Raw genomic sequence first — 22,660 nt, forward strand, 5'->3', positions numbered from 1 at the left:
CTCGGATTTGGTAGGGGTGTGGCAGTCTCATTGCTTTCCCAAACAGACCAAACGAAGCACATCTCCTTTTGGCCTTCTTGCGGAGCGGAGACCGTTTATAAACCGATGATGAAAGTGACTGATGGGAGAAAACAACGTTTATGTTTGAAACTGAGAGCCCATAGGCTTACGGTGACTTCTGAAACTGAGAGGGTGATCTGGCGTAAAGCGGCAGATCAAAAGGAAAACTGGAAAATTTTCTCATCTGTCATAAAAACTTGATTGGAATGAGAAAGAAACAAAATAAAAGCAAATCAACTTCCCTAACGGAACAGACGATGCATACCAGGAGCGTAGAAGTGGGCTACGTTCCTATACCTGCGGTCTGATGTCACAATAACGGTAAATTATAATAAAATAAAACCACTAGTCTGCAGTCAACGGGGGAAATGTCCCCCCCCCCCCGCTTGAATATGCCATTCTACTGGCTTCTGTTTGTGGGCTCCCCTTTATCAACCCCATGTCATCATGTATTTGGTGGCGCGACCGGCCAATTTGCACGATCACCCAACCCGGTTTCTGAGCACAACTGGTCGATCCTGGATGAGATCTCTAGCTTTACTTCCCTTTTTGAAACAATCTTGCCAATGGCGGAATTACTGATTGTGCAATATACTGAATATAAAATCGACTGATCGCATTGAAGGTCCGTATGTCGACTGATCACGCCCAGCATAATCTGTCTTGAGCAGAAGCACCCCCTCATTGGTTGAACAGAGTCACGTTGGTTGGGAGTGTTCTTTTTGCTGGTAGCGACGCGAGCGTAACGCATGCATTTCACAGTCGTTCTTGAACCAGCAAAGTGAAGTTCCGCCCGAAGGAGCCTCCGTTGCTGTGGGGTCCAGCTCGGGTTCATATGCATGTAGAACGGAGCGCACCATTAAACTTGTGTAGCGCCCTCTCTTGCTGACATGGACTTTGCATGCATTATTCGAGAGAACGCATTTTGTGACGAAGCAAGTTTGCCGGTGAAGTTTGGGCTGAACTTAACTCCCGAGAAAATGAGGACTAAAATTTCTTTCAAAGTGTTATTAAGTTTTCTTTGAACATGATGAATATCTCAGATTTTTATTCTATCATCCACGAGGGCAACTTCTCGTGTGGGACAGACTGAGGCTGTGCAGAACGACGCAACCGGAAGGGCTCGAGCAGAGGTCATCTCACGTTCTGCAGGCAGGGGAGGCCGATTCGTCAAATAAGGTGGAAAATTCTGCCGACAATTTCGGCGTCATTTCACCCGTTTCTACCACTCGAGAATCCACTGAAATCCGCCATTGTGTAGGTATCACCTCTCTTTATCAGAAATGGCCGAATTTGTCCCAGTGGGAGGGCGAAAAAGGGTGTTTTCATGATGGCATTTGGTCGCCTGCTCGGTGCGTCGTGTAGGAAAATTTGCCGTGTGCAAACACTTCGTCGGGCTTTGAGTCAGCACGGAAACCATTTTTTGTTGTGCTTTGTCACTGGTGGTGGTGCGCGGAGTGGTACGGATCGTAGCGATGTGTGTCGACGTCTCTGTCCCATAATTTTCTCATTTTTATGCTCTGCTTATGCATAACTAAGGAGTATTTATAGAATAGATGCGGTGAAAAGACAGAGGCTGGTTTTTCTGCCCCGAAATTTCTTCATCTGAAAAAAAAATAAGTTGGAGGTCCCATGTGGCACCATTTTTTTTCATCGTGTTGATAAGGGCCTTGTTGCACAACTTTCGTCATGATAGTTGTGTAAGAAAAGAAAAAAAATTGACATGGCATACCTCAGTTAACCAAATGAAGTATCAGTTTGGTGTACACCCATTGCCATTAGGCCTAAATGTAGTTTAACCATGTTAACTGATTTTTATTTTGAAAATTTCACCAGACCGGTTAAACATTCCGAAGGGTTTGCATTGCATCAACTTGGAAAAAAATCCTTGTGTGGTGTAGGCATGAGAAGTGATTGAGTACTGTGGTGTGAGTGCATGTTAATACACGTACGTAACTTTATTTGAAATGGCTATTAAATGAAAAACAAGACTGAGGTATTGAGAGTAAAAAGTGTGTTTTTTTCTGTCACCCGATCTTTCAATTTCCTTTTGCATACATTGTCTTTGTTCTGTCCCAGTTTCTCATGGGTTTGTTGGACACAGTGTACGGCTTGAGATTAAAAAACGAAATTGATAGACTTGTTGTACACATGCAAAGCCAAATATTCTTAACATCTTTGTGGTAAGGTATAAAATTTGTTCCGTTTTGAGAAGTTGCAGTCATGTTGGATTTTCTTCCGAAATCATGCTGACCAGCTCAGAATAGAAAATTCCAGAAAATTGAACTTCACCTTTAATGCCAACCTGTTCAAGGGAATTTCCATTGGCAGTTATTTTCACATACATGTACTGTTGGAATGAATGTGTATTACTTTAAGCACAAAACAGTAATTTTTGCCTGTAAGGCCAACAGAAATATCGCCTTGTTTCAGGTTACCCGACCCAACCTAGAAAATCATGCATCTTTTTATTCGACGAATCGATAAAATATAAAAACTTATGGTGCCTTGCCCCGAGCCTGATTTTGTGTACATCGTCCTGTACATTGTATTTTAATTTTTTTGCGCAGCTCTTGTGTGTTTGTATTTCAACAACTAGCCGCTTTACTACTCAATCACAGTACTGACTTAGTACCTGTAACAAATATATGCAATCCCCCCTCACAAATAAATACAGACTATCATCCGACCCTCATTTTGGGGGCATTAAAAATTTAGAGTAAAAGAAAATATTTTACCCAACCGACCACCCTAATTTATTTCTCAGTGCAATAGGAAACACAACTAATTTTTTGTTTGGCCTATAATCAAAATGTCTCATGTTACATCTTAAGTGTAAATTGCAGTGAATTGTAAAGTTTTAATGCAAAATAAGCACGAACATGTTCAGTACACTGCCGGGATGTAGTTTAGACACTGTAGTGAGCCAGTTGTATGGAGCTGGGAACCACTAAAGTTTGCTAAGCCATGTATGTTCGGTCCCCATAGACTGTGCGTGCATTTAGTTTGTGTATTCGTGCATGCGCAATAGTGATGTGGTCGTTGGCCTGAAAAATTATTCTAGCAGACGACGCATATCGGTGGTGACCCATGTGAGGGATTTGTCCTGCTAGTTCCCTTGAAGACCTCGTGTGTGAATAAATTGCCAAGAATCTATCAAATGGTGAGATTTAAAAGTTTCCAGTAAGAAAGATCTCCGGAAAATAATCAAGTGGAAAAATGTCAATTTTATGACAAAGGATAATTATTTAAATTGCCGGTTTTTACCCAACTCTGTGTCTCGTTTTCAAAATTTTGCCAGGTTTACCTTCACATAGATTTGATGTCACATGAAAGACCAGTAATTCTTATAAACAAAACAGTTTATTACCGGTACTTTTAATCGGAAAACCTTTTTAAAATTCACTTCATTGTTCATTGGCAGCCATTTTCGTCATATTTCATATTTTTCACCTTACTTAGTGTCCAATTTTTACACTTTTGTCGAATTCCCCCTCAGATCATGGGTGTTACGGTGTGGAAGACTGGTGAATCGTTTGTATCCATCAGTTCATTTCTCCAAGATCGAGAGCCATTTGTCTGAAATGCGGTTCCTTTTTCATGCGGATTCAAATTTCCGCACTGAGTCCGACATGACCGGACAGCGGTCAAAAATAAGATGTCTGGATTTTGGGCACGGCATACACGCACAGTACACGCACACACACCTTGGGACGAGTGAATTTGGGTACGAGTTGATTCTCACTGCATTGCGGTACAATGATGTCATATTGCATGACTAAAAGGCACAAGCAAAAACTTTCCATTCCCATTCATTCAGTTTCCTACTTTCTCATAGGAGCGTTCATGATATTCCCTCACCTTTCACAAGTAGAGAAATGTCAGGGAAAACCCGGCAAAAACTGAAAAAAACCCGGCCTCTAAATGTTGGCTTCACTTCCAACTTCTGACTCGTTTACTTTGGAGGTACGTGGCAAAGATGGTGAAAATGGATTTTTATCGTGTACAAGATAGCAGACGGGACTTGGAGTGTTTGAAATGTAATCAGGCTGGAAATGAGGGGCAAACAACTTTAGTTGAGCTTGATGTTGATCAATTACTTTTGGGGTCCACCTGCCGGAGTCAGGAACCATTCTACTGGCTTCTGGCTGTAGTGGGATTCAGTATGCATTCACACCATTTAAGTGAGAGGCATGAGCATACGTGAAGCACACGTGAAGCACAGACAGACGTGAAGCAGGCTACCAGCCAAACTTTCATGCATTGTGTACACATATTGTGTGCAGAAGGATCTGTGTTGATTTCTGCTTAGCAGAGTAACTTGTTAACCACGTATGCTTTATACACGAGGCCGGGGTCTCCGAAATCAGACAAAAGGAACTGGGCCTTGTAACAAAAGACCATACTCGGAACAAAAGACCAGGCTGCTGGGCATTACCAATATTTTTCACTCTCAATAGTGCAGATAATCCAGCAATATTTTGAAACGGTATACCATGGTTTTGGGCATTTAGTGCAAACGGATTACCACTGGGGACAAAAGCGCTCCACCACCGCAGCGATGAGCTACACAGTACCACTGCATGCCAATCTGGCCCCTACTGAAAAGAGGTCAGCAGTGCACTGTGCCAGGTTCGTGAACAAAAGAAAGTCACATAACACCGCACAATCTGGCCTCTTTTAACAAGGCTGCAGGCCTGGCTGAAATACTCCGGCGTCAATAGATTTTGTCTGTCAGACTTGAGTAGCCACCAGACAGTCATTTGTGTGGGTGTAAACATCCATGAATTGAAATGATGAATTTTTGAAGAATTTTGAAAACTGAAAGTCTTGAAAATGTCGCGATTATGTGCACTGCATTTTTCAAACCACTGGCAGCAAGTGGCTAATTAAAAGAACCCTATTCTAGTGAATTGCAGCCCTAGGCAAGGTTTTGGATACAAGATACTGATTCATGGGTAAGAATGCTCTGTACCCATACCCTCATACATATTCATGATCAGGAGCTGAATTTTCATTGGTCCATTTGCCATCACATGCCAGTTGTTGTTTGTGCTGTTTGCCAGGGGCTCACGCATGGATCATTGCATTTCAAGGCAAATACTCGTGTACTACACAGTCTAGTGGGACTGTCATGCAATGGGAGCATGCACATCAAGGCATTGCCCTAGATATACCACACAGGACACATGAATATACGGATGTTACGCTGCCTTTTCCTTGCTCCTGAAATTTTAATGGCAACTGAATATGTCCATGTGAGGTACATGTACATGTATGGTAAAACATATATAGCATGGTTTAGAAAAACTCTATATGGGGTGGATAGTAGATGATTGGCTCCCTCAGTATGAGCCCCGAGCTGGACCAAGAGAGGGTGCAATTTTCCTAGCAACGCAGGCTCCTTTGGTAGGAACTGCATTTTGCTGGTCCACAACTATGAATTGAGTGCGTTACGGTTGCATCGTCACCAACAAAATGAGCACTCCCCACCAACATGGTTCTTTTCAACCGATGAGGGGGGTGCTTCTGCTGGAGGCAAATTGGCAGTTGACAAACTAGCTCCACAGGCTTCATCTCAGGAACCAGCTTGTCTACTCCCTAGTTGAAGGGGAGCTATTTAATCAACTGTCTACCCTGTGACCACGTTATATTTGTTCACTGCACCTGTACTGCTGCTAAAAATAACTTGGCCTCATATCAACCATGACGCTCAACGGGGGCAAGTGTAGCAGATTTCACACATAAATGATGAACAAAGTTGACATGAGCCGATAAAGTATGGATTTCATACATTCTGCATGCTATGGAACGTGTACACACGGTCTGATTGTTTGTGTTTTGTTTTGTGATGTCACCACCAAAGAAAGCTATCACTTCATGTTTCACGCAGAGACATGAAACGCCCGCCTTGTTACTGCCAGGAAGCCTCATAAAATGTTAACGGCGGATGGTATTGGAACATATGTCATCATGTGCAGGCTAGAAAAGGCACTTAATCCTAACAGTCCCGAATGCTACAAAGTACTACTTAGTAGTAAAATGTAGTACTCAGCCCTGTCGCTTGTAAGAGGACATGACATTATTATTCTCCCGAAGCCATAAAATACAATAGAGAAGAAAATTTACCATATAGTGCTGTGGCACTATGAATGCATGGCTGAGTTTGCACGGCTTGCTCTCGTATGTTCACGAACAAATCGATTTGTTGTACATTGGTCGGCCGGTCGAACGCTGGGGCTGTTGATGGCAAGCAACGTACAGCATGGTGGCGGCCATGTGCATTATTCGAGAGTTAATGTTAGGATGGGCTGAATTCTTTTCTGTTTAAACAGGAACATTCATTTCTGTGTTATGGAAAATAATCTGAATTTGGCAAAACTTCCCATTGTCTGTGGCTTTAGAACCCATCTGTCTACTTTTTGCAGCTGATCAAAATCAAAATCTCACGAGTTTTTCCGTGTGTTCCTGTAAAACCCAGACGAGGAGGTGGTGCGTGATCCTGTGTCGAGAACAGTGTTCTTCAGTTGTGTTCGCGCCGTTCGAGCGCGAGAACAAGAACCCCGTGTCAATTCAAGAACAGGCCGCCCGAACTCGACCCATGGTTTCATTGTTCTCTGTACGAGTAACAACGGAATAAACCTAGCCAGAAATAGTAATTTGTAGCGCTGGGTCCTTCAGGCTCAGAGTGTTACGTAGTATTTTGTAGTACTGAGTACTCTAAGCCGAACAACGCCCGGTACTGTTAGGGTTAAAATGTATACATGTACATGTAAATACGTACATGTGCACATTTGATGAATGTCACCGCCGTGACTTGTATTCATGTCCGATACCACACAAACTGAGCTACATGTATTTGTATGGAGATGTACATTAGTGTCCATGTGTTTGCATTGCTTTGCATTTTACAAGTGCTTTGTGTGTTCCCCCCCCAAAAAAGTCAGATTTTATCGCCCAAGTAGTGAGGTACTGGCAGTGGTTGTGCCTTTATCGAGCGATCAGGAGGAAGAGAAAATTGTTTATGCTTCCTGTTTCCTGACCCACCCGATTTTGACGGTGCGACCCTAAATTTGAGGGGAAATGTGAAACTGGAGAAATAAAGTAAGGAGTCTGTGGCGGGTTGAACGCAGTTCAAAAGAGGCTCAACAGACTCACCGATGCACTCAACTACATGCAGTGCTGATCGCATGTTGATCATTTCACTTGCTACAAAATGCCACCCGACCTCCCTTACTGTTATGTTTAACCGTTAACACTTGCCCCGTCTGTCAGGTAAAAGTGCCCAAGAAATTTGTCCTACCAACCTACTGCATTTCCAGAGGCCATTTACCGGTCAGAGGAGGCTGAACTATTACTTTGGCCGCACTGTTTGGCATTTACTGAGGAGAAAATAATAATTGACTTGCATAGTTGCACTGATAAGGGGTTTCTCTGATGCTGATCCTTCCTAATTATGTAGATTATACAGCTTCTGTGCATGTGCAGTACTTAATAGCATTTTTTTAATCTACATGTATGATTACATGCATACCTGTACATTGTGGACAGTGTCCACATGTTATGTACTTGTACACCTGAAACATTGCAGGTGGCATGTATCGTAAATTGATTTGTGCATATGTAAAAAATAGGTCTGACCCGTCTGATACATGTACTTTTAGCCTTTTCTACGTCACATAAATTGTGTGCTTCGTACATTTGGTGTAAGCAACAGTCTCGATAATTCTACGGCATGGTATTAACTCGGGCTCAAAGTGCTTTTGAAACTTAGCCAGGAAAACCAGGGACCAATTTCATAGAGCTGCTTAAGCACAAAATTTGTTGAAGGAGGAAAAACTTTGCTTAATGAATAAAGGTTACCAGCTAAACCCTATCTGATTGTCATGCCAACCAAAAAGACAACTAAACACATCCCCCAAAATATACATGTACATTACGTGGAGTTTTGGCTGGTTACCTGATTTATCAAGTAAGGTTTTCTCGCTCTAAAGCATATTTTTTTTGCTTAAGTGGCTCTGTGGAATTGGCCCCAGGCTCTAATGGCCCATTGTACTGGCCAGTATCCCCCCATGCCATGAGCCATGCAGCAGGATTTTTAAAGCTATTGTGGAAGGTGTTGTATGGAATAGAAGGTTTCCTTTTGGAACATCAGGTGTGCTGATGTTTGGTTCCAGTGAAACTGCAGCTGGTAAGGCACGGGACTTTCACTTGGTGGAGCTAATGTCCTCATTTTTTTTTTTCATCCCTTCCCAAACCACTTTCAGAAACTGCGAAAAACAAAAGCATGTTCAGCCACCTGCTAGTACATGTTCATGTTGAAATTTCCTCGTTAGATTCCGACAGTCCACTTCCACGTCCTGGAACAAAAATAAGGACAAGGGAAAAAAAAATAATAAAATTGGAAGCGGGTCGCTGCGTACTGGAGGCGGGGTCCAAACCCCCTTCCCTCTCAAGAGCCCAGGGGCCTCATGTACCCTGGCTCAACCCCCACAATGTACAGTACATCTCCTATTGTCTGTGGGGTAACGGGATTAAGTACTGCTGCTGCTGGAAATTCAATTACAAGTCAGGCATTTCTTTCTCCCATAGGCACCCGCTGTCTGTCTGTCACTCACACTGTGGTCACACAATGCGGGGGCCCCATGCCAGTAAGCACATCCATGTACATGTACATTGTGTTAGCAAGTCAGCATGGCACTGTATACCTGAAGATATACCTGTAGTGTGTAGATGTTATACTCAATGCTATGCTATGAGTCATAGACAAGGTGTACTGTACATGTCCACAAGTACACATGTACATGTACAGGTGCATACTGTTTTGTGTACATAACATATAGCCCACATGCACACTATGCATGTGTGCAGTTTGTAGGTGCTACATATTACAGTGAAGTTTCCCAAGACCACACTGGTCTACATGATTCATATAATGATTCATGCATGCATACAGGGTAGACTCGCCCATTGTTATGAGGGAAAACTCCGATGTCATCTTTAACCTAACTCCCAAGGCCCTTTTTGTTCAGAACCCTCCTTGGTCCTCCAGAATCCGCCAAGTGGGGGGAGGGGGGGTGTGAAAAAATTGGATTCTCCCTTAATCCTCCGAAATGCTCCAAAATATCTTGTCTATCTAAAATGTTACTTGAAGGTGTGCCAGCTGCCTCAAGCTTTCAAAGTCCTCCAGCAATTCCTCTCCTCAGTGGAGGCTGTGCCAATCCATGGCATTCTTGAGCAGTCCGGTGTATTCAAAAGAACTATGAGCTGAATTTATGCATGACTGAGCCAAAACAACACCAGGTCTAACCCACGACCTTCACTCATGGCATCCTTCGCAATCGGCCATGCACTTTTGCCATTCACCCTGGATCCTCCAAAACTGCCCTTAGGATTTGGGAGGATTGGGGAGGGGTTAGGGTTAAATTAAAGAATCAGCTTCAGCTTGTAGTCTGTTACTTTGTAAACGTTTGTTTCAGTTTGTACATAAACAGCTGTCAGTATAGCGCTTGAGGAATATGTACCTAAACTGGATGCCTGGGGCTTAAAAAAACCAGGTATGTGCTTGTGGAAGCTGCTAGCTATTGGCTAGCCGTAGCCACAGATTGTACATGCATTACTCTGAGCCATAGCCAATTCATTTGGACAAGGCCCATGTTCGTTCATCAGAAGAAAATCCCTGAGCGACATCACAGCTGTCGAAAAAAAGCGAAGGCACAAGCTTAGTAAACAGAGGGGAAAAAAATGCACCCAAATCAGAGAGTGTGTCGGATGACCCAGTTTGTGCTTCGCCGAGGCATGGACACACATGTATATGTATATGCAGTGGGAATTCATTTCACAGCTTCTTGGAGGTTCTCCTGTAATGGACATTTGATAGTCGAGCCTGTGGTTACACGTACACGACGGTTGCATGTACAATTTGAACATAGCAGAAGTCTACACTGTGCACAGCATGCCTCGTGCACGGGGAATACTTTGAAGTTGATTATGATGGGTGCCGTGCCAATATGAAGGCTTTTAACGCAGGTTTCCTCCGGCATGTAATTTGGAGGAAAGATGATTCACCGTGAGATATAAGTTTCCCAGTGATTTGCCATTCATCGCAGAATGTTATGACAGTGTTTGCTTTTCTACGGTACCTCACTGGAGCTGCACAGCATACAAACGGTTTCCCCTGCTCTTGGCTGTTTTTTTTTTTTGTCCACGGAAAATAACCCAAATATTGATTGGATTGCATGCGTGCACAAGGCTGACCTCTGCATGCTGTCCATTGTTTTGCTTTCTCATTTGTCTCGTGGTGTATTATTTTGGTCTTCCGCAGAGGCCTTGCATGGAGGCCATCTTGAAGGGCACTTCTTTTGCTCCACACCTCCTTTCATCCGTGGATGCATGTATGCACATTAAAGCTAACATCAGAGGGTGTTGTTGGAAAGGATCTTAAAGATGGATAGTGATTTTTGTGCATTGCAGAAGAGCGTATATCACAGCTGTGTCGTGCGTAAACCTTCAGTGATCAAGTGCAGTGTTTTTGCTAAAATGTCCTGGCGTTCAGTGCACATGTTGACCAATGTACATGTACATGTGTGTCCACACATTTGCAGACACTCATTTTTCCAACATGTGAAAACAGTGTATGTAGTGTACATGTATAAATATGTGCCATTTACATGTGCACAGGGTTGATCTTCATTGTACTGTGTCCATGCATGTACATGTTCGTGTTCTTGGGAGTAGCTTGACCTGTCTGGAGAGAGAGGTTGGTGGAGTGAATGAACTCGCATGCCGGCCCAAAAAGTCGAAGAGGTTAGAAATCCTGGAACTAATCTCCACGCGGCGGGGTTCATCTTCCACAGAAGAATGCTTACGGCCTCAAAGCATGGAAGAGAGACTCTCGGCATGCATCTTGCATGCTGTACATCGCACAGCAGATCACTGCATGCACTAGTCTCGCGCGATTTGTACATGGATGCTGCTGTCCCATATGTACAGGCCGTTACTATGTTGAGGGCCCAGTTTCCTTTGTCAGGAAATTCAGGTCCAAGTTGCGGGGCCAAAAGCTTTCTCCCCATGTCTTTCAGCCCCCAAACGTGTGTGGTCTGGTCTCCACAGCTACAGTGCCAGTATGCATGCATTCTCTCTACATGTATTAGTGAAGACCTGCACTCATTGTGCTGATTCATTTTTCCAAAATCAAAACAGACCGAAAGGGATATCCTATATTAAACGGATTAGCGTGACAGTGATTTAATATAAAGAGTGCGCATTGCTACTTTGTCCCGGTAAGCAAAATGTACTTTGACATATAAATCATGATAACATCACCACAGACTGGCTTTGAGTGGAGGCCACATTTGGTAGCTACATGTGTGCGTGTACGTGTACAGTCACCAATTTTGAGCGGTGACTAATCGCCTGGAACCAGTGAGCTGAGTATTAATTTGCTAAGCGTAAGAAATACTTATCGCAAAAATTGGTGACCAGTTAGCATAATGTGCAGTGTGTACTGCCTCTGCGCAATCCTCAACAGAGTTCTTACAACATTCTCTGAGCAGTGTGTCCCGCTTGGCAACTCCGAAATCCAAGACCGGCGTATTGCCCGATATCGAAAAAGGGGTGCTTGAGTACATGTACATGTATGTACACGTGCAGTGCCATGCAGTTTTGGGATGTCCTGCTTATAGCTGACATTGTGCATATTGAGCATATGTCTGTGCTTTAATTGCTGTTAAACCCACCGTACCGCTGGACAGAGGCCAATTATGTTAACGTCAGTCTTGTGGCATTGAAGTAAGCATGTAAGCTCCAGAATCTTTGTAAAAGAAATTGTGACAGCTGAATTGTGACAAAGGTACACGTACAAAAATATGCAGTTTTGTTTTACATGACTGCCAAGAATGTTTGACATGGGTAACCGTACAGTTGGTTGTGAGCACTATGGTTGTAAACAGTGTGGGTCTTGTGACATGTTTTGGTCAAGTAGATTTCCATTTTTTTGTTTGTTTTTGTTTCATGAAATTTGACCCCTGTTAATGAGTCATAAAATTGGCCCATGATTACGGCCCTATTCCTCATACAATTCGGCAAAGTCAGCGGGGAACCAGTCACAGGCAGGGTATATTGCATAACATACTAGCTGGTGACCTGTTTGCTAAGCAAATATTTCCTGCCCGTAGCAAATCACAGCATGTGCTTGACAGCCCACCTGAAATTGGCCCCTTACGCATTTTGTTCCTTTTTTTTTTCTCTTGTTTCTCACAGTAGCCAGAGCATAACCTGTTAGGCTGGGTATGTCTCCGTCTGGGACCGCCGCCTATTATGGCCGACCACATCCCTAGTCTCCACCAATCAGGGGGGTCTTCTTATCAGCACCAACAACAGCGTCGCACGACGAGGCGTGGAGCCACTGCAGCCACCACCACTGCCGCCACATCTATCAACCACTACGAAGCTTTGGGGAACGCCCACCCAGCTCCCGCCAACAAGCCAGCCACCAAGAAAAGGTCAGCAGTAGTGCCTGCCTGTAGTTTCCTTGCTCCGTCAACCTATTGACCCTGCTTCACTGTGTGCTTTCTCGGCACAGAGATAAAAGTCACAGTCATGCATCAGCCAATTCCCAACCAAGTTTGGTATTTTTCCAACCCCAAAATAGATGTGGTCAGACAGAATAAATGAAGGAAATGAAATCTGTTGGTGATTTACTTTGGGTATTTGTGCTCATGACATGAAAACTCTTAAAGGTTGCTTTCATGTGACCTTGGTGTTAATTTGTCCAATCGAAGGCTGATAAAGGCCAAATAAATTTAATTGTCCTTGTATTTTGGGAACTGCAGTTGTCCACCGTGCAGAAAGGCAGTGGCACATTCTTTGAACTTCCAGGGTACATCACATCCCATGTGCGTTAAATAGCAACTTGGGCTCTTCCTTCTGTAATACGTACCCTCCTGAATCCTTAAAAGTCCATTTAAAAATGCAGATTTTGTAGGATTAAAGAAGACAGCCAAGCCCCTATTAGTTTTACTTGTTGCTTGATGCCCTTTGAGAGTGCAAAGAATTTGGAATTGGTTTTCTGTACAGTGGAGGGTTTGAAAGATTCAGGTAGGTTCCCGACCAAAGAATTCCCAATTAGATTTTGGAATTGATTTTGGAAGATCAAGGGATGGTTAGGATTAAACATATCCTAAAGAAAAAACCTTTCCCCTTCACTCTCACAGTGCAATATGTCGAGGTTTTCTGAATTCATCAGAATTCATTCATTTGGCAAATTAGACACTTGATAAAGCACTTAAAACCTGTGGTTTGTGTATACTTCCAGTAATTACAAGGTCACCGGTGAAGCCTCAAAACGCAAGTCTGAGCCCCTGAATCTTAGCATCCCTGCCAAGCAACCTGCCCGTGAAATCCAGGAGGTCAAGCTCAACGCGACCATCCAGATTGCCCACTTCAGTCCGACGCTCTCATCGCCGAGCTTCCTCGCCAAGCACCCAGGCCCTAACGAGAAAAGCTTGCCAGTTGAACTTAACGCCAGCGCCTTTGACAGGCATCTGACATTTGAGAGCACAGGCTCCTCATCCTCCTCGTCATCCTCTTCTGTGCCAGTCGCTGCCGCTCAGCCACTGCTGAACAACAGCTGCCGAGAGCGGTCCCGAAGCCGGAGCCGTAGCTCGGAGACCAAGCCCGCGAGGGAGGACCAGCACCACCACCACCTCAGAGACGCTGCCGGCACTGTCGGCCTTCCGGACACCGGAAGCGGCAAAAAGAGGAAAGCCAGCAGCTCCTCGGCTGGCTCGTCCGCCAGCGACGCCACCATTGGGGACAAACACAGCAAGCTACGGCTGCGGGCCGCCCACGACCGGCCGGAATCGGAGACCGGGGAGGCCAGCCTGCCGGGACTGAGCGAGGAGATCCCCTTGATCACCTTCCGGTCTTTGCGCTCGTACTCCAGGGACCACCCCTACCAGTACGAGGCCTTGGACTACTACGCGCCGCGCCGTACGCCAGGCAGGACGAGTACCCAACGCAGGGCTGCCCCACCCTGGGGCGCCGGCACATCCTCGTCGACTGTTACCTCACCCCCGACGACATCGTCGTCCAAGTCCGAGACCAGGACACCCACAGGGACCTCTACCGTCACTACAGCTTCTTCTGGGACACCAAGATCACGTAGTTCTTCATTGTTTAGTGGACTCAGGTATTGATTCTTACTTCGTAAGCTATTTACAAATCCACTCTCTTTATGTACTCATTACTGAAAGCAGTTGACGAATCTCAACTGAGTGTGTAAAGACTAAAACATACATGTACTGATATATATATCAGTTAAATACACCTTAGTTAGAGAACATGGTGGGAATGGCACGGAACTAGTTCTCTCATAAAACTTAATGGGATCAGGTGTTAATTGTTTTGCAAATTGTATATCCGCTGTAAAAGATTTATTCCGGCATCGCACATTACATGTAAGTGCTTATTTCTTGAAGCATGCACAAATTTCGACTGAATGTGCACAAAACCCTAGCACAGGTGCATGGTTGTGTTTTTGTCACAAGGCAGGCCAATGGAAACGGAAGGTCGAGTCTGAGGAGGTAGCTGAGATGTCAGGTTTCGGCTATCTACTGCTGTTACGCAATGCAAATATGAATGGTTTTAACCACAAAACACTTAAGTAGGACATGGTTATACCTCATTTGCCAATTTAAAATAAAGTAGTGCTTTTTGTAGTGATCAGATGTTAATTTGGAGCCTGGTTACAGAATGCATTTATGTCATTTAGCCATGGAGAGTGGCAAAATGTCTTTACTTGGGTAAGCTCATGATCACAGTGCCTTGCTGTCCAAAAATTGTCAGGGGTGTGAGAATTCAGCTTTTTGGCTGATTTCAGCTTTTTTGTGTAGATGCTGACCCTGAATTTCAGCTTTTTTGTACACTTGGTCTGCACAAAAGTGTGGGAACTTTTTACATTTCAGCTTTTTGCTAGCTGTTTTCAGCTTTAATTTTAAGTGGCCACGCACACCCCCAGAGTTGTGAAGTTTATCAGGTCACCCACCTATTGCTAAAAAATTTGTCTCCGTAACAGGTCTGTGGAGAACTCTCCTTCGGAGTTGCCAAGCAGTGCCCACACCCAGCCTTCTACCTCTGGGGTCAGCACCCGCCAGAAAGTAACCCGAGGCCGGGCGTCCTCCACCCCCTCAGCAGGAGTCGAAGAGAAAGGGACAGCCCTACCAGCGACCCTGAAAGGCCCGCTCAAAGGCAGGGCCACCTCAAGTAAAGGTGAGCATTGAGCCTAGAAGGGCCCCCCTCCCATCCTTTGGGTTTGGAGACATCCTCCAAAATCCTCTTTAAAGAAAAAATTTGTTTTTCATGGTGCAGGGTAAGGTGTCTGTTGGGCACAGTGGTACTTTCCTTTCCTTCTGCCTCGGTGACCTGGGGTTCGAATTCCACCTGTGTGGATAAGGTTTTCAGTCCCTACCTGATTCTGTGGGTTTTCCTTAGAGTATCTGTCAAAGATTTTTCTCCCGCCTGTGTAAACTGAACATGTCTTTGTTGTCTTCGTCTTCGCCCTTCATCATCATGCTGTAATTGCTTGCACTGTTGGATAAGTGGGAAGTACATGTAGGGTTTCATTCGCCGTCACACCACGTGCGATGCTTTGACAACGTCTCCCTGAAAAATTTGCTGGAGTCAACTTGATGCCAATGTGCATGATTGAATACTGCCGTGTTGCATGTTTATATTGGCATTCATGCATAGTACGAGTGACGTTCTATGCCCCGTGGAGGTTTACATTGCATCTGATTTGTTTCCTCTGCCTGCCATTTCTCGACAGGCAAGTCAAAGGCCAGGACCTCGTCTCCCAAACCAGACAGCTCCCGGCAGCGTGCCACAGACACCAACACGGGAACCTGCGCCAGCACAAGGTAAGACGAGGCACCAGTTTTGTTGTAAACGTTCAAAGAGTCCCGCTTTCCTGTAGGTTCATCATGCCTCCTACAGCTAATAAAACCTAGGTTTTTTTTCAGAAGGTTGGTAAATCCCTTGTTTCTGGAAGGGTGCTGAATGTAAAAAAAAATGCCTTGTAAAAGTAAGTTGTGAGTTGTTGAGGTCTTTTCTATCAAACTGTTGATTTTCGTTGAGGGTTCAATCAGCCACTATCCGAAGATCCAAAAATTGTCATATTAAAAAGATAAAATATGAATGGAAGAAGAAATTGTTATTTGCCCTTTTCACTGTGGAAGGAAAGCCTGTGAAGTTATTTTGCTTTGGGATTCCAATCTGGGTACCACTGGCATAGATGGCTGCTCTCTGGCCAGTGTGTAGAACACACGCCTCTGGTCCTCACCGGTCTGGGCTCGATTCCCGGGCCCAGGCCATATGCCGGTAGTTTGTAGATTCTCTCCCGCGGCACAAAGGCTTTATTCTGGGTTCTCCAGCTTTCCCTTCCCCGGAGTCTCAACACTGTTGATCTTTAGCCATGTTCTGTGGCCAGATAAATTTCCTGTGGGGGGGCCCTTCTTAGCTTTGTCATTTGTAATGCAGCCTTTGCTGTCAGGGGCGTAGCGAAGATAGTTTCTTGGGGGGGGGTGCCAGAGTCAATGTGCTGACTTGTAACTTGTTCGCCAGCCTTGTGTTGTGTAAAATTCACATAGTATGCTGCATTTCATGCTTCAGGGGAAATGTGGATGGCCAATGTATATCATTAATTAATGTACTAATTTTGTATTCATTTGCCGACCGAAGCTGTATTTGTCGAGAGGGATTAATTGTTGGGGGGGTTGCCACATCCCCCACACCCCCAGTCGCTACGCCCCTGTTTGCTGTCCGTAAGGATGAAAGCCCCTTTGGAATCTCTTTGACCCATTGGCGATTGAAACTTTCCTTCAGCATTACTCAAACCTCTCCTCCGATACCTGTCAAAATGTTACTTGCAGTTTTGATATCCATGTCGGCGCACAGTTCCTTCCAGCTCCCAGTTTCCACAAATCTTGGACCAGAAATGAACTCAGCAGTTTCAGTTAGCAGCATCCCATTGGAAGCTTCCTCTCAGTCTGTGGTATTTTTCCATCAGCCAAACGTTCTCTGGTTTTGGCATAGTCACGACAGAATGCGCAATTTGCTCTTTTTTATTTTGTTATTCGATACCTTTGGTACAGCGAGTTCACCTTCTTTACCCTTATTAACTGTAAGCTTGCTAGATACCAAAAACAGATTTTCCTTGCTTTTCTTCCTTTTGCAAGTTCCGATTTTTCCGTTTCTTTTTTTTTTCTTTTTTCTACCGACGCGATAGCCAGGCCAAAATTTGCACGTCCTCTTTTTGAGCTGAATCTGCTGTATGGTACAATGTACATGTACATTTGTCCATTGTATGCAAATCTGTGTGGGGGCATTGTTTTGTGTGGAGCAAGCCTTAAATGTGAACAGCATCTGCGGACCATCCGGTCATTATGCTGTTATTCGCTGCCAATGAAACATCGATATTCATGTATGTGCCATTGGGACCTGTTGCAGCTGTGCTAGCGTGAACGGAAGTAGTGACTAACAAGCTCCACTATACCGGGTACGGTACATGGGCCGTTTTTCAATACTCAACTTCGTTTCCGTCTCGGGCTTCATGTAGGAAACCAATCCCCGATTGTGGGCCTGAAGCGTTGAAATTAAATTAAAATATTGTGTAGTTTGGCTCTTTCGCATCTTACTTGATGTTTTGTGGTGCTATCGGACTTACTATTGCGCTTACGACCTCAAGGTCAGGAAGTAAAAAACAGTTGAAGCCTCAGACGTAGCCCAAGTTGAGTCTTGGAAAACGGTCCTGTAAGTCGTGGTAGCAAACATTTCATTGTACCGGTATCTTGTATGCAAAACATACATGCACATGTATATGTGAGTTGTGACCTTGTTGCATTGACACAATGATTTGCGGCTTGAAGTAAGACATCGCTTTCGCTGATAGAAGGCTTCGTAACAACTGGTGCCGGGTATAAAGTTCTTGTGTCGTGCTTTATCGCACGGTTTGGCATCGTTTTGTATGAGCTTTCAAACAATGTTTGGACATAATCTCGTTGAAATATCAGTGCAACGCCCATGTACAATTAGCCCAAGAGGTTCTGACTTGGATACATCTTTTGGTAAGACTGATCCTCGGGTTACAAATCTGCAGAAATGGACATGAATGGAGTATACCATAGACGGCCAGGCAACACAGTCTGCGCCTGGAAATCCAAAAACCTGGACACGCAATTATACGTGCGTGACGTGCATTCTTTCAAGAACGGAAATTTTGAAAACGTGCTCAGATCAGGTGGGAAAAGGGCCAACTCACTCTACAAACCTCGATGTTTACAATTTTGGTATTACTAGTTCATTTTGGAAAAAGTTCCATATACGGACAACACTTCATGCCTCTGTCCACCCATGAGACTTTTCTGAAAAAAGCCCAAGTGTTCCTATTAGGCTAAATACTTCGGAATTTTTCTTTGTGGCAAATTTACGCTGAAAATGAAACTGGGAGTAACACTAAAAGAATTCAACCAAAAACGCTGGGGAAAAGTCAGAAAAAGACTTCACTGAAAATAGCTCCCAGGTTCAGTGAAACAGTTCCGGAAAACCCCTGACATTTGAAGGCCAGGAGTTTTTTTTTTTTAGCTTCTGGGCCAAAAAGCTTAATGTCGACCCCTGCTGATTGATGACTGAAACTATTTCCATTGCCATCATTTTTATACCGAGCGGTGACAATTCTGGCTCCAGGACGTTGCAGATGATAGCCTCGCCGCAGACGCAGGGAATTTTTCATCGAGGCCAATTTGTGGAACTGCTAAAGCCTGAAAATTTGTCAAACACAGGAAGATCCTGTTTTGGCCAAACCAGGTGACCGGGCAAAAAAGTCATGATTTGCTCATTACTTATGACTGGTTCGTTACTAATTTTAGCTCAGCCCATTAAAAATTTGTCAATCACACATTCTACTCAGCATCCTTATGAAGGTGTTTCCTCCAAACCTTAGAGGCATGCATTGCCACTTTACGTGCGCATTGTTTGGGATATCTCAGGCAAAATGCCAAAGCCAGCGTACATGTACTCTACTGCGGGAGTGTTACATGGCATACTGTAGTTATTTCTTTCTGGATAATGCAAAAGATTTTCCGATAGACATCTCAGTTTACGCCCGCATGTTTGGGTATGTCAAAGCCTCGTCGTGGCCCCAAAATACATCGGCCTGTACTCTGTGGTGTTCAAGGCATTTGCTAAGCTGTGATGTGACTCATGGATTTTATGTAGCAATTGAGTTTGAAAAGTCATTAGTTCTTATGAAACGTGACACCATACATGTACATGCACAGACTCGGTGTTGACATCATAATCATTTATATGCACCTGTTGAAAGAAAATGTACATCCCCATCATGTACATGTATGTACATCACATACATGTACCTGTATGCGTGCTTGGTTATAGGGTACCATACCTTTAGGTATTTGGACAAGCCAGCTGTAAAGTCTGTTCAGTTGTATGTTGGAGTTTTGGAATCCAGCAGACCTGGCTGATAACCAAATTTCTTTTGCTGCAAACTATAGAGCACCGAAGTGAATGCATCACGCGCACAATTAGTGCATAAAAGGCATGAGCGCGTGAACCAACACGTACGCGTACTCCATTCGTTTGCACTGCACTTTCTGGTTCACAGTGACGTCACACTTCGGCACCCGATTTGGTCTATAGTTGCCTGTAACAGTACATTAAATGTTGAAATGGTCTGGCGACGGTCGTGGAAGAATAGTGAAACGGGTAGTCTGAGAAGAATAAAAAAAAATGCCAGATTGAGTTTGTTCACTGTTGTGATTTGTTAAAACCATCCTTAAAACGAGGTCTTGGCGCAATATCCGTAGTATTTCTTGGGGTCAGAGGAGTTTGCAACTTTTCCTCGGATTAGCTGATTTCCTCATTCATCACGTCACACACTCATGCCATTGACATGATTGAGAATGGAAAAACACTGCACGAAGTCATGGGAAGCTTGGAACTTCCTTGTTTTTTTGTCACAGTCCAGTTGCATGCCCGATTATGGGATATAGCAACAGGTGAAAGTCAAATGTTGCTTCTAACTGTATCTACTAATCAAAAGAGACCGTTTTCTCAGTATTAGCAGTTTAAATGAAACACCCAACCTTGTGAGTTAACCCCCTTAGGGTGTACATGTATGTGCAATCATATTGAAATCGGAGGATTTGGGACTGTTAGGGGTAACGCTTTGCTAGAATATTCAAACGCAATAGAAGCAGTGGGTTTCTAAAAAGAAACGTTGCTCCTCTAAGTGGATGTTTGGTACCAACTCATCCTGTTCTGTTCTGTAGGATCTTGTAAGAGCATCGCACAATAATCATATTTACTCAGATTTTAGTCGGTCTCAAGTGATTAATTTGACATGTTTGTCATAGTGTTTGCCCAGTGTGTTTCTACGGTGCAGTATCAATGTACTGTGTACAATTCATGTGTCTTCTGTTTTCAGTCTGTTTTCGGGCAGGAGACATGTGCAAGATTTGAATTTCCTCAAGATCAGACATATTTAGGAAACAGTCCTGTTAAAATGTGTATCCTGAAAATGTCACCATAACCTTGCGATCAGAAATGGCCCCCAGACCAGAACAGTTCATTAACTCATTTGCAGATGGATGCAAAGAGTTCCTGTGTTTCAGTTTTTACCATATAACAGCTCAGCATGAATGGCCACTCGTTGTCGAAGGAAAAAATTTGATTTTGATTTGAATAGTTTTGGGAAGGTACTTTACATGTAGTACTTGCACTTGTATCGCATGCACATGTACATGTAGGTAGCGGTAGCCGGCTTTGCAAGACCAGCATTTGGGAAAGCTTTAAGCGTATTCATCTGGCAGTCGGGATGATTTTTGTGTAGGAAAGATTTGATACTTGTTCTTAGCACCACCCGGTTTGAAATGGAGGCTGAATCGTATTTAATGGACATGTACACACGGGAACTGGCACAGTGACTTTGGAATGCTGCACCGTCCAACTCTTTCCAGTGAAATCAAGGGCAAGTAAAAATCAGCAGATGTTTCACTGCAGCTGTGTAAAAATCTATTGGGTGTCATTCGAAATCTTCATCGGCACATGTACCGGTACCGGCACGTTAACCGGTACTGTACATGTCCCTCTCCCAAAAAAGGTGCCAAACAAATTCTGTGGTTATTTTTATCCCAGAGCTTAGTACGGGTAATGTATCGAGTCGTGGCCTAGTTGCAGTGCAAAGGTTACGGCCCCCCTGACAGAATCGAGCCCGGTTTCCGCTGGGTTTAAGTGGATGGGTACCTCGATAAGAAGCACCGGGGGGAGGGAGGGAACGGTTTAATACAAAGGAAGGCAGATATTGGCAGAGGCAGGGGGAAGTGAAGTGCAGAGCAAGGGGCTAACTGCCTCACTGGATGCTGACCTATTTCAGAGACGTATGGTCCTGTGTGTGGTTAATTCCCAACCCTTGACCTGACCCCCCTTCCCCATTCACCGTCACCTAAAGCCTTCTGCAGTTCTTCGGGATAAGCGTTTTAAAAATACGTTCATGTTAGGAGTACACGAAAAATATGTCGCATAAGCGGAGGAACTTGACCATAAAGGTTAGCACCAAAGATTGTATAGCGCCGCATAGCGGCGCAAGATGGGTAAATCGGCCATAAAGGTGTTATCCCCATGGGCGCCATTCGAGTGTGAACGTTAATGTGTGTGCGTGTGCCTGTTGCGGCGCCTGCGCAGTGCCTGTTAATGCGAACCAGAATGGCGCCCATGTGATAACAGCGTTTTACGCGTATTCATGGTGAAGTTCCCCATCTTGCGCCGCTACGTGGCGCTATACGATCTTTGGTTAGCACTAGGCAGTGATACTGAATGCAGGGGAGAAAAAAACACACGAATAAACAAGAGGGACAAAACAGAAATTAAAATTGAAACCCCCCCAACAGCCCTAACCCTCCGCCCCCCCAAAGAAAAACAAATCAAACACAGTAAAATTGAAAGCAAATTGGACAATCTTACTCACCTACCAGGCAAACTGAAATTCCCCCAAGTTTCCATGTGGTATCTAAAAGTGTTTTGCCTGCCATACGTAAGGTCTCCATTCAAATTTCACAGAGGCTTTCCTTCAAGGGTTTGCTTCAGTGGTTTCTCAACCAAGTAAACATGTTGCATCAGACATGTCCACCCTGAAAAAAGATACGTGTTTGAAATACTAACGTGCATATGATTAACCCTATTCAGTCCTCAATCCTTCACCTGCTGGAGGATTGAGGACTGTTAGGGATGAGGAAAAGAATGATAAGTTTAACGAAACTGACGTTTTACTTTCATTCTTTGAAATTGAAACAGTTTTAAAGTGCAAAGAACTGGGGTTTTTGTGAGCCTTATGTCAACTGTTTCGTAATATATCGGCTTGTGTTTTGTTCTACTGGTACGTGTGGAAAAACTCGAGGATAAACACTATAAGTTCTAGACAAATTGAACATTTCCCTACTGGTACCTTGAACTTCCATGTCGGATGTGTAGGGTACACCTACACCTGTTTTTGCTCAAGTTGCATCCGGTGTGTGCATTATCACTCTCA

General features: G+C 44.2%; 1 protein-coding gene across 3 annotated transcripts in view; it reads left to right on the forward strand.

Annotated features, from left to right (window-relative positions):
• The first annotated feature begins 944 nt into the window (after positions 1 to 944).
• LOC110980752 (E3 ubiquitin-protein ligase TRIP12-like) overlaps positions 945 to 22,660 on the forward strand; it is a 55,710-nt gene continuing 33,994 nt past the window's right edge. For 2 of the 3 annotated variants that reach the window (XM_087145532.1, XM_022237700.2), the window contains exons 1-5: positions 945 to 1,317; positions 12,322 to 12,563; positions 13,376 to 14,251; positions 15,137 to 15,330; positions 15,887 to 15,977. In XM_087145532.1, coding sequence (XP_087001658.1) covers positions 12,379 to 12,563; positions 13,376 to 14,251; positions 15,137 to 15,330; positions 15,887 to 15,977 — 1,346 coding nt within the window. In that variant the 5' untranslated portion in view covers positions 945 to 1,317; positions 12,322 to 12,378. The remainder of the gene's footprint in view (positions 1,318 to 12,321; positions 12,564 to 13,375; positions 14,252 to 15,136; positions 15,331 to 15,886; positions 15,978 to 22,660) is intronic. The other variant, XM_087145533.1, reaches the window with a different exon arrangement.

The sequence above is a fragment of the Acanthaster planci genome, linkage group LG14 (assembly GCF_054643075.1).
Source record: "Acanthaster planci isolate LZ-2023a linkage group LG14, COTS_SCS, whole genome shotgun sequence".
Classification (NCBI taxonomy): domain Eukaryota; kingdom Metazoa; phylum Echinodermata; class Asteroidea; order Valvatida; family Acanthasteridae; genus Acanthaster; species Acanthaster planci.